The sequence below is a fragment of the Pristis pectinata genome, chromosome 11 (assembly GCF_009764475.1).
Source record: "Pristis pectinata isolate sPriPec2 chromosome 11, sPriPec2.1.pri, whole genome shotgun sequence".
Lineage (NCBI taxonomy): Eukaryota > Metazoa > Chordata > Chondrichthyes > Rhinopristiformes > Pristidae > Pristis > Pristis pectinata.
The window spans coordinates 18,837,149-18,850,494 of NC_067415.1; the positions used below are offsets into that span (position 1 = coordinate 18,837,149).

A 13,346-nucleotide genomic window follows, 5' to 3' on the forward strand; every position below is an offset into this window, starting at 1 on the left:
CAATTAAAGAATTTTAGAAACATTAAAAATTTCCAAAGCTTAAATTAAAATATTTAACACTACTATGAAATAATTCAAAATGTTTAGTTAACCTCAGTTAATTCAAAAGATGTATAGTTCCTTATACTTTTTAACTCACGGTCATTTCTCTCCACTGAATTGAATAGGCACAACACCCCAGTGCCAGGTCTGTTTGGTCAAATGCACAGATACCCAAACAAAGGTGCTTGGGAGTTGCAGCATGTTTCTGTTCCATTACTGGAATGGATGTACTCAGGGTGGGGGCATCAATGTCACCACCATCAACATTCAGGGGTCACCACTGACCATAAACCCAACTGCACCAGCCATGTAAATACAGTGTCTCTGAGAGTAGGTTGGAAGCTGGGTATCTTTCTGTGACTGACTCACTTTCTGACCACCCAAAGTCCTTCCATCAATACAAGGTACGTAATGGAATACCCTCCACTTGCCTGAATGAATGCAACTCCAACAACTTTCAAGAAGCCTAACACCATCCAGGTTAAATCTGCCCACTAGAATGGTACCTATTTACCATCTATTCACCCCCACCCCAACATCATCAAGCCAGAGCTACCACTGCACTATCTACAAAATGCACTGTAATTAATTGTCTAAGCTACTCCAACAGTACCTTCCAAACCCACAGTGCCTGCCACCAAGAAGTGAAGGGCTTTAGGCACCTGGGAACACCACCACCCACGCATTCCAACTCTCACACCATCCTGATTTAGAAGTATATCATCGCTGGATCTAAATCCTGGAACTCTCTCTCCCACGGTGGGTGTATATTCACCAGAAGGACTGCAGTGGCTCAAGAAGGTGACTAACTGCTACCTTCTCAAGGGCAATTAGGGATAGGGAGCAAATGCTGACCTTACCAATGATACTGAGATCCAAAAAAGTGAATTAAAATAATGTCGAGTGCATTCAGCAAAACTCTAGCAAAGAGCATGGATCTTCCAAATCTGTGTGGGAGTCCCAAATTTACAGACACTTACAGGAGATGTGGTGGGGTGGAGAGAAACCAGCACTTGGCCACAGAACGGCTGACACTTCCCAACAAGTTCGAACCCACAGATGTAAACTTTTTTAAGATTGTTATAAGGCAGAGATTAGTTTACAAAGTCACTTCCTGTTGGACGAAGAATCAGGTGTGATACCTCAAAAACCAATATCAATTAAAGCACCAAACTCTCCTAGTTAATCATTGTTCCACCTACTGATATCAACTACAATTATTTATACATTGCAGGACTTAGTTTATTCATTTGTTTGGGATTGGGTGTCACTGGCCAGCATTTATTCGCAATCTGTAATTTCTCTTGAGAAGGTTTTCCCTCACTTTTCCCTCTGCATCGTTTGCCTATCACTTTGCACCTGTATTAACTGGACCTTGTACTAACTGCCTTTCTCCCTACGTACTCTGTCTATGCACATTGTCATCTTGTGCATCTCTATCAAATCTTTGTTTCTTCTTTGCTGCATTGATAATACAACCTTGCATCAGAAATCCCTCATACCAGCAACCTTGCATCAGAAATCCCTCATACCGGGAACAATTCTAATAAATTTTTCCTGTACCCCTTTAAGGACCTTCGCATTCCTCTTGTTCTTTTGCTGGTTCATGAATTGGTGTCAGGGCCATCTCATCTACATGTTTTTATCAGCAGATGGCAGAATAGAGCAGAGTTCTCAGAATCCAAAAAGGTTACTTCCTGTAAAAATGTAAAATATTTTTATCTCTTGTTTTCTGTTTCTTTAGCTGAATACTTAAAATTTAGTTGCCAAAACCATCTTTAATACTATCTGCTATGCCATAATTTTGAATCCTTTCTAATTATGGATTCAACTCACAATCTAAAAGTTAAAGATTTAATCAGTTTTGCTGTGTATGTTTTTATGTTCCTTGTGAAAGACATTTGCTACAATTCCTCCAAAGGAATCTAATATCCTCATTTTATTTATTGCCACTGTCATGCACTTACCTACAAGCACCATTACCTTGCTGAATAACCTTTTATAGCAACCCAGCAATTAACACTCTACCCAAAGCCATCTGACCATGGCCAATCCCAATCCACACCCAAGGTTTAATTTTTTTTCTTTACCTGAGCTGACCCAGACTTGATGTCTATGTCCAAGAAAGGCATTACTAACCTTGCTGAAGTCCCTCATACTTGTGCAAATGCCCATCTCCTTAACAAGGAGCAGATGTCATTGCCTAACTGTGACACTGAGGTAAATTTGATGAACAGTAAAATATCCTGAGCAATTGTTTACCATCCACCCTCTGGATAGATGTCACCATCTGACAGGCTCTGAGGGGAGTTAGAAGCAGATGCCGGAATATCCTCTTTACATTCTGAACAAGTTGGTCATCCACCTGCTGGTCAAGTGCTGGCAATTGCTGTTTGTCTGCAGTAAAATATCCACTACATTTTGAAACTCCTGGTGTCTCCCAGAGATTGCTATAGATAATGCTTTGCAGCACTCTCCAAGTCTTTCTTTCAGACTACTTTCAAATGTACCACAATCCTCCTACCAGAAGAAATGTAGTTAGATTCTTCCTCCAATTTGCACAAGATTTCATTTAGCACTGCAGATCTCTTCAAATACCAATAAAGTTCTACAATCTTTCTTTGCTCTTTAGTAAGATAAACTTGGCCCACTCCAAACACCAGCCCTTATCTCCACCAGTTTCAGTAGCACTGAGATAACCATCCTCTATTAAGCAATGCATTCTCCTGGGGTTGGGGTTAAAATACATTGGTAGAATAACAAAGAAGGAACAAACCAACTTCTCCCCTCTCTGGCCTGTGAATACTGAGTCCTAATACTGAAATCAAAAACAATCCACTTCATATCTTCTGCTTGTTGATATGCACAGGAATCAAACAGGAAAGAAAAATTAGAAGTACAGCAGAATTTTGCATGTATGTAATTGAAGGTTATGCGTGATTTGGCACTCCATGTTCTACCCGCTGAGGTTCAGGATCCATATTGAGCACCAGCTGCACATTTGCCTTCCTGATTCTTCTGGAAATCTCTAATGGTGCAAGGGTGATAGAAGATTTCCAGTGGTTTGAGGTTAATACCTTCTTCCTGTAATGTCTAAGATTTGTCTTGATGGCATCTCAAAAGCTGAAACTTCTTTGTGCCTCTAGCGAAATGACGTCAAATTGCTGAGACTGGAATGACCTGAGCATGGTCATAATGCTAATTTTCTTATGAGGGGAAGTCTGTGTTCCAGCTGACTTACTTTTTGCCTGCAGAGTGCAATTATAATGTGCTTTGCTTCTTGCCCTTAGTATTTTACGAAATACTGATATAGTAAAAGAGTTAATTAGTTGTTCCCCACAGGCAGCTCAGTCCTGTTTCAGACTTTTATAATTAGCCAGTTATTGACTCCAACAAAGCTCCTGGTTTAAAGCTATTTTAGCTGACATTGCAACTTACTGTATTCTGTTTGATCTGTTTGATATATGGTCATTGAAGTCTCTATTAAAGAGAAGATATTAAATGTTAGCGTAGCTCCCAGGATACCCCTAAGTATTTCTTCTTGCTAATTACATTCTGATAGAGTCACTCTTGCCATTTAAGTGAAATTAACAATTTCTTTTATTATTTTATGGAAGTAGTTATGTTGGCCAGGAACTCATCTTTAGTTAGTGTTATAGGACACCAATTTTGTCTTTGCATAATTCTCCAAATCCATTTACAGAGGAAGTGAACCATCATCGGCGCCCTCTCCCAGGCCAACATCCTCACCATCAAAGCTCTAATTACAACTGTGAGGAGCTGAGGGTAATCACTGGCAGGGAGGGCACATCATTCACATGCCCAACACCAGATTCCTGAAACAGACGCCTGAGATCTGTCATGGCAAAAGACTACCAGGTGGACAAAAAAAAAGATTCCAAGTTGTTCTCAAAGCCTATTGAAGAATATGCAACATCCTCAGCAACTTATAGGAAGGGCATCCAAGGTGAAATAAGAACCTTGGGTTTCTTTGTTGGGAGCACACAGGAACATCACTTCCCATACTAACCATCCACTCACCCTGTCAAACATCACCTGATCCACCAGGGTCTGCGGGACCCACCTACACCTCTTTAGCCACTGCAGAACTCATTCTTGACTCCAAATAACTGCATAAAAAGAGAAGTGGCAAAGTGTTATGAGATCTTAAATGTGCCCCCGAACAGGCTAACATTCATTTTAAGTGCTTTACCCCAACAATGTATTAAAACAGTACAACACCTCAGTATTGGTCTGAAATTTCAATCCAGATTACCTGTCAAACTCTGGTGATGCTGCCAGGTTGAGTTTATAAGGCAAATATCTGCATTAGCGGAGACTGGTATATGCAGAGATCACATTGTGGTAAATTGTAGGTAGGTCATCGTGATTTAAAAGTCAGACATTGTGGTGTGTTATTGTTCTATTATTGTTCATTGCTCAGCGCACCAGCAGCCATTTCTGCCTTGGGCACTACTGAGCCATGTGCTCCGTAGTTCATGAAAGATGATGCAACGTCTGGGCCAGAGGCCAAACTGTGGAGGAGTGGGCAAAGGAGGACTGGCAGCTGGAGGAGGAGTCGGAGGATTTGTGGTTGAAGGTTTGGGGACAGGTACAGAGGAGGTGATCAGAAGATCAGGGGCTGGGATTGGTGGGGTACTGATAACAGCATTCTGAGGACTAGGGCCAGACGTGGTGGGGGGCAGAGGTGGGGAAGCTACATGGAGACTGGAGCCTCCATTGGGAGAATCAGAGGGTTGGGTGATTAGGGCAATCACAATTTAAACAAAGTGTAGGCATGGACCAAAGTCTTCATGGTCACATTACTCCAAAGGTCCCAAATATGTCTCATTATACTCATAGCAATAATGATTTCTAACTTCATAATTACTTTTGGAGTTGTTAAAAATGCCTTTTGCCTAGAGTTGCATGAAAAAATTAGCGTCCTCTTTATCAAATATTTTTATGCAAAATTACAGGATTATTATTTTTCCTGTGTGCTGACCAATGACTATTCTGGATTATACTGCTTTGAACTGGTAAAGTTTGTTTAATCAGTAATGTACCATGACTTTGTAACAGAGTAAGTTTGCTTATAACCTTTAACAAGTAAATGCAAGTGTGCACTCTAAGTTTCATAATTCATTGGCGATTGCATTATTAGTATTTGGTTTGCATAAGTATATCTTAGTATATTTATTACACAAATCTTCAATTACTATAGGCATACTGGTAAGTTTTGAAGTTGAAATGAAACCATTAATGACAAAAGAAGGATTGGTTTGAACTTGAATTTAAAATTAACTATTTTCTGCCAAACGTGTACTTTATTTTAAATTTTCTTCTATCAACACTGCCCAAGTGTCTGAAATAATTGTGCTATCTTATCTTCAAATCAAGTTGCCAGTTAATCTTCAGCATGCTGATTTATTTAAAAGTGCGGGTAGAATTTCTGATTTGAATGTAATTGACAATCCAGGTATAAATTGTATTCAAAACTGCATTCACTTGCAGGATTTAAATTTTGGTTCAAGTTTCAACTCATTTACCTAAATCCTCCATCAACCATTGCAACCAGATAGTATTTCTGTATGTAATGTTTGTTCATGCATTAAAAAAGTTATACCCGGATAAATTTAAGAATGGTAATCTGATGCTTCTTCTTCTTCTTAAACAGTACCTTGGGATTGAGGATAATTTACTTCCACTCCAGTTTTGTGTATTCTTAGGTGGCTAATTATGCCAATGCAGGAAGTGCTGATTCTTCCATTAGATAGGGCAGGTGGACAGTTTGAGAGAGAGTGCACTTCTTCCCACTGCTTATGCATAGCTTCTGTGTGAATCCAATGCATGGCCAAAAGATTCTTAATACTATCCCAATTGCTCCTTCTCTACTTTGTGTGGTCATGAGTGAGAGAATCCCAGAAATCAGTGTGGATGTTGCATTTCCCTTAGGAATCTTTGAGCACATCCTTGAATACTTTTTTCTGTACGCCTGGAAATCTCCTCCCACAACCCAGTTTGGAATGGAATGTCTATTTTGGGAGTCTGGTGTTGGACTCTGGTATTGGACATGCGGATGATGCAGCCTGCCCAAAGTGGCTGGCTGAGAGTAACAGAACAAAAGAGAAACAAAGGACTGCAGGTGCTGGAATCTAGATGAAAAACACGATGATGCTGGAGGAACTCAAACAGTAACAACTCAGAGCTCAGAGTAACAAGATAACTGTCACCTTATTCATCAAAGCTTATGAGAGGATGGCCTTATCCTCAATATTAGCAAGACCAAGTTTCTCCAACAACCTGCCTCTGCTGCACCACACTAGACTTTGACAATGAAGGTTTATGGCAAGATCCTGGAAAACATGGACCACTTTCTGTGTCTTGGGAGCCACCTCTCAGCAAAGGCAGATATTGATGATGAAGTTCAGCATGCCAAAACAGTCTTTGGTTACATGTGGAAACATGTACTTGAAGATCAAGACCTCAGACCTGGCAGAAAATTCATGGGTTGCCAGGCAGCGATGATCTGTGCCCTCTGAAATAACTCAGAAACCTGGTTACCCACAATGGACACCTCAAGGCACTGGAAAAATACCACCAATGCTGTCTCTGCAAAATTCTCTGGATTCACTGGAAGGACACGAGAACCGATGTTAGTGTCCTCTCCCAGGTCACATGCCCAACACTGAGGGCCTAGTTATAATTGCAGTTTTGCTAATACAGCTGAAAATAGGTTAATCACCAAAAATATGTTTTTTTTAATGGTGATAACCCTGTTGCATACCACTTTAGTTCCCCATCCCACTCCAGCTCTGATATATCAGTCTGTGGCATCTGACACTATTAGAATGAGACCCAATGCAAGCTTGAGCAACTGCAACTTATCTTCTGTCTGGGTATACTGCAGCCGTCTGGACTCAGTATTGAATTCTATTGCTTCAGGCAACCTGATTTCTCTGTCTATATCAGTTGTCCATCTGTGATATTGGCTCAGCTTGTTTGTGTTTTTTCTCCCTTTTTTCTTTTCTTTTTCTCTCTGGAAGTGAAGGATACGCTCAGCCTGACCTGTCAGGCATGTCTTTCTGCTCTGCATTTCACAACTTCTTCATTCTTTTGTCTATGCTCTTTTGTTTCTGTTCTCACCCTCTAACTGCTCCCATTCACTCATTGACCAGATAACCTTTCTTACAGCTTGGAGACCCTGGTCACCCCACTTTCACCCGATCAGAGACCTCCCCTCCCCCACCCTCCCTGCAGCTTGACGAGCTTCTTTCTCTCCTTCCCAGTTCTGATGAAGGGTCTTGGATCTAAAGCAATAACTCTGTTTCTCTTCACACAGATGCGGTCTGACTTTCTGAGAATTTCCACATCTTCTGTTTCTATATTATGAAAGATTTTATTGAATGCCAGAGCTAGAATGAGGAGCCGATTGGTTTATCCCTGCTTGTAGTTCTTATGTTCCTATATCTATCCATCTATCTGCTCTCCATCAGATTACCAGGTTTGAAATACTTCCCCATGGGAGTGCTTGTCATAATCTGTCTGCTCTGCGTAATTCCAGCAAATGTTGGCAAAAGCACACACTAAAATGAAGTATGGCCCAAACTGAGCCACAAATATGCAAGTGTGATACAAATGCCATTTTGTATCCAGACTCGCTTCTGCTCCAATTGCTAAGGCTTACCACAAACGTGCAAACTTAATTGTATTGCCGAGAATGTAGAAAATCCATAATCTAATAATGTGAAGATTATGCAGAACAATTTATCAGAATGCTGGTCCCTATCAGCTGAGCTATGTCAATGGGTTTATTGCCTAGGAGAAGAAATTCGAATTAGCATCAAGTAAAGTGGTAAATTGGTTTATTATTGTCACATGTAATAAGGTACAGTAAACACTTGTCTTGCATACTGTTAATACAGATCAATTCATTACACAGTGCATTGAAGTATTACAAGCTAAAACAATAACAGAATGCAGAATAAAGTGTTACCGTTACAGAGGAAGTGCAGTGCAGAAGACAATAAGGTGCAAGGTCATAACAAGGTAGATTGTGAGATCTAGAGTCCACCTTATCGTACTAGGGAACTGTTCAATAGTCTTATAACAGCGGGATAGAAGGTGTCCTTGAGCCTGGTGGTACATGCTTTCAGGCTTTTGTATCTTCTGCCTGATGGGAGAGGAGAGAAGAGAGAATGTCCGGGGTAGGTGGGGTCTTTGATTATGCTGGCTGCTTAAATTTTCCAAAAGGATGCACTCCCTACTGGAATTATGACAAAATAGGTTGGGGTTGGCTTTGACCCAGAGCCTCTGCTAGTGGGATTAATGTTGATGGGCCGTTAGGTTGGTATCTTTGTGGTGGGCCGCAAGGCCTGTTTCTGTGCTGTATGACTCCGTAACTCCTGAGGAGTAGAGCTTCTGTGCAGGCAGGGGCAATGCTTTAATAACCTATAGATGCTTAAAAGATCAGACAATATCCCAATTCTTTGGGCTTTTTAAAAGATTCATTCAATTTTTTTGTGTTATGGGCACTGCTGGCAAGGCCAGCTCTTATTGATAATCTCTAACTACTCTTGGGAGGGTGATGGTGAGCTGCCTTTCTGAATGGCTGCAGTCCTTCCCGGTGAAGGTACTCTCACAATACCATTGGATAGGGAGATCCAGGACTTAGACCCAGCAATAATGAAGGAATGACAATGAATTTTCATGTCAGAATGGTATATGAATAGGAGGGGAACCAACAAGTTACCCTAATGCCTGCTTTCCCTGTACTTATGTAGAGATTGTGGATTTGGGAGATGTTGACTCTATGACTCTTTGTTCTTGGTGTAGCAAAGGTAGGTAACTGCAGTGCATTTTGAGGATGGTATGCATTGCAGTCACTGTGTGCCGGTGGTGGAGGGAATGAATGGTTTGACTGTTGGATGAGCTGCAGGAAATTAATATATTATTCTCACAATACCCGAGGCTGAGCCCACACCCATACCTGATACTTTGTGGATCTGATACAAAAAGTCAAAGTCGAGTTTATTGTCATATGCACAAGTACATGTATGCACAGGTGCAAATACTGCTCCACAAGTTTAAATCAAGGCAGGATGATCTTTAAGGAAGGATTGGGCATAGGGTTTCCAGGAAAGTGTGTCAGAACCAGTGGAGGGAACTGGCTGGAGAAAACACCCTTTCACGACTAATCTGTTCTAGATGAAAAGTTCATATGACCTTTTTGGTTAAGTCAACCACCTAATTTATGCACTTTATTCATTATAATCGCTACTTATATTAACAATGAATTCACACTGTGCTAGAGCTTCTTACCACCCTTGTGTTCATGTTGAAGCTGGGAAGCGTGATGTCACTCGGATGCATTTTTTTTTCACTTGTTTTCTTACATGCATTCACCTGATTGAAGGTTTACCTGGAATGTAAACTGTATGTTATACGCAATTATCATGATACCATTAAAGACTATGGGCTAATGTCTGGCATCTATTGCATGGCAAAGGGACAAAGATTTTTAATTGTTTTATTTCATTCGAGAGAGATTAGTTCAGGCGCTGATATAAAAAGCAGAGACCTTGTACTCCACAACCACTATGAGGAAAACAGCTTTGTAGATTCTGGAGAGGGCAGCTATTGATTGTGAAAATGGGAAATAGAAGGAAAGTAAGGTTTCCATGTGTGTTATGTTTCTCTTTCTATTGTAGCCTTCATTTATTGTCAGTAAGCCATGGTATGAAGTTTTCATTTCACTCCTAATAAAAGTGGAATATTGGCTGTGCATTTCAGGGATTCACTCATTGTAAACATTGAATAAGTAATTTGAGATGTCTCTTGCTTTATTCATCCCATAGGAAATTCAATCCCAAGATCAGGCTGGTGCTCAGTGTGCTGGATGGGCTCAATGGGCTGGATTTTCCAACCCATCACTTATGGGAGTATCTGCTGGTGTTTACCTTTGTTTCTGGCTGTAAGGTGTAGTGTGCTGAACATTGAGCTGGTCACCTTATAACTACCACTTGTTCATGAATCCAGTCTGATGCTTCATAGCCAGGAGTGAGAATCCTGTGAGCTTTGCGTCAGTGAGTGGCCCTGGCATTCAGGGATCCAGGATCTGCCATGAATGTTTAGGCTTTACATAGAGGTGTTGTTTAAGAAAACTTGATACCACAGTTCACTTTTTAGATGGTACACAGTGCAACCATACTATGGGAGTGATGGAGGCAATGATTATTTGGGATGGTCGATGAAATGACAGTCCTCGGCCTTCTCCAGTGCCAGGAGAATTCCAAGTGCAAACTGGAGGAACAGCACCTCATTTTCCATCTTAGAACCTTGTAGCTTAACGGCATGAACATTGAATTCTCCCACTTTAGGTAATACCCACCCCCCTTCGCCACACGCCCCCACACCCCCCCCCCCCCCACCATGCTTCTTCTCTTCTTCCCTTTCCTAGCCACTTTTTTTTTCTACCTTTTTTTTCCTTTCTCTCCTTACCTTTGACCCATCCCCTGGTGGAACTGCTCTCCCCTCCTCCCCTGCACCTGCCTATCACTATCTCTTACCTGCACCTACCTATCACCACCCTGTGCCCTCCCTGCCTCCCCTCTTTTGTCCACCTATCACTGCTCTGCTTTTCCCTCCTATATATTGGGTTTCACCTTTTCCTGTCTTCAATCCTGAAGAAGGGTCCTGACCTGAAACACTGACCACCTGCTTTTCTCCATGGATGCTGCCTGGCCTGCTGAGCTCCTCCAACAGCATAGTGTTTTTCACCCATTTACACTAATCCAGCATTAATCCTTTATTTTTGTTATTCTCCACACATTTCCCTCAACTCTCCTCCCTCCGCCCCCGATGCCCAGATTCCACCACTAATCTACACACTGAGTTCCTCTGCATCATCATGTTTTTCATCTAGATTCCAGCATTTGCAGACGTTTGTTTCTCTGCAATACCAATCAAATGGGTTGCTTTGTCCTGGATTATTGCTGAACTTCTTCAGCATTGTTGGAGCGGCACTCAACCAGGCAAGTGGACTATTCCATCACGCTGCTGATTTGTAGCTGTGGAGAGGATTTGAGGATCGAGAGGTGTCACGTGTTGCACAATACCCAGTGTCTGCCCTATTCTTGTAGCCCCAACACTTGTACAGCCCTCCAGTTAGGTTTCTGATTAATGCTGATGCTCCTCCTCTCCGATGTTAATGGTAGAGGATTTGATGACGGTAAACAAATTTTGGAGATGGTTACTTGTTTGGGGCAATGTTACTGCCACATTTCAGTGCCTGTTTTAATGTTAGGGTCTTGCTGCATGTGGGCATAGAATGTTTCATTATGTGAGGAATGGAATAGGTGTAAGCTTTTGTGAAAGCCTAGTCTAGCCAAATGATATAAATGAGATACATTGAAAGGCAGCATTTAATGTATTTCAATTAGCAGCATCAATTATATCACAGAATGGTTACAGCACAGAAGATGGTGATTCTGGCCATTGATTTTGTCCCAGCTCTGTGTAAAGACAGCCATCTTCTTCCACTTCCCTGCCCTTTCCTTACAACCCCACAAATTCTTCCCTTTCAGATACTTACCCAGCTCCCTTTTGAAGTTTACTATTGAATCTGCTTCAACAGTTGTGCACTTCAGATCCTAACCACTCACTGTATTTAAATAAAAATCCTCACGTTAGTTTAGGTTCTTTTGCATCTTCATTTTACATGCCTCAGTTCCTGACCCCTCTGCCAATAGGATCAGTTTCTCTCTATCAAGTCTGATATGCACCACAATCTAAATATCTCTTGTCAGATCATCTTGCAACCTTTGTTCAAACGAGAACAAACCCAGCTTCTTGAATCTATGTAAGTGGGAAATGTTAACCTGCCATTAGTGAATGGTAACTTCACCAAAGTCTTGGTACAGTGTGCAGTCTACCTCCTGGTAAGTATGACAGTCCTGTAAGGTGGATACCTTTATCTGCATTCCTTGAGCTCAAGTGCCCACTTTACAATCATTCAAACAGGTGCTCAAGACCCATATTTCTCCAGCAATTGCTCAAACGCTTGTCATGTCATGATAGTGGATTGCATTCCAATGCTCCTTTTTAACTGCCTCTCCCAGTCAAGTATTTTTAAAAAGAGAAAATTATTGCCATATATTGTGAAGACCATCAGGGTTTTATGCTTGAAATGAAGTCAAAATATCTAAATAAGTGGTCTTTGTTTCTACCATGAGGTCACTTCTTTGCTTCATTGGGGAAACCAGGATTTGATTTCTGGTGTTGCTGTGTTGGGTCATTACCAATGCATACTTGGTTGCTACTGTGTTCCTGAATCTGCATTCTAACATTTATTGTTTCTTGATCATTGCAAGATCTGAAAGCCCAGCTTGCCAGCCCTGCCAATGACCCAGAACAAGACACCATGTCCCAGACACAACTGCAAACATCCCAATGAGTTTGTAAGCACTCAGATGTAGCACTCGATGATTCACTGTGCACAGAGGTGGGGAAGTATATTGTAATTTTGGAGGAGGAGCAGTCCAGATGGCCCCATAACTGCCATCAATGAGTTTTTGCAGTGTGGGAAATGCAGCAATGTGATTGAGCAGAAATCTTATGCTTCAGTTGCTACTGGGTAGGAAAGGACACCACAGCACAATGCAGCAGTTACTTATGTGATACAGTTCTAGAGAGCATCTGCATTTCAGTACAGAAAGAATCAGATATCTAACTTTGGTAGCACAGTGATGCAGCTGGTAGAGCTGTTGCCTCACGTGCCATGAACCTGGGTTCAATCCTGACCTCAAGGTGCTGTCTGTGTGGAGTTTGCACATTCTCCCTTTTGCATGAGGGTGGCCTCCGGGTGCTCCGGTTTAATCCCACATCACAAAGATGTGCGGGTTGGTAGATTAATTAGCCACTGTAAATTGCCCCTAGTGTGTAGGTGAGTGGTAGAATTTGGGGAGCGGGCTGGAGCCTATGAGAATAAAAAATGGGAATAACGTTGGGTTAATGTAAATGGGTAGTTGATGGTCAGTGTGGACTCAGTGGGCCAAAGGGCCTGTTTCCATGCTGTATCACTCTGTTAGTCTCTAACAATTACAGACAGTGTTGACCTTAACTTTGCAGTATACCTCATGGTACATGGTCCAGCTTTGCAATTGATTCCCTTCAAACCTCCTGGAAAGATATATAGCTGCAATTAAATGCATTGCCACTCCCTGAATTATCCCTCAAATAACACTACTCTTCCCCCTACCCCCTCCACTGCTCTGCTCACTCCTCTGTTCATATCTTGCTGTTTT

The 13,346-nt window shown here is 41.6% G+C and overlaps 1 protein-coding gene across 1 annotated transcript in view; it reads left to right on the forward strand.

Annotated features, from left to right (window-relative positions):
• Nucleotides 1–4,548: 4,548 nt before the first annotated feature.
• Nucleotides 4,549–13,346, forward strand: part of LOC127576134 (P2Y purinoceptor 2-like) — a 48,517-nt gene continuing 39,719 nt past the window's right edge. Inside the window, exon 1 of the mRNA XM_052026521.1 lies at nucleotides 4,549–4,654. Coding sequence (XP_051882481.1) covers nucleotides 4,549–4,654 — 106 coding nt within the window. The remainder of the gene's footprint in view (nucleotides 4,655–13,346) is intronic.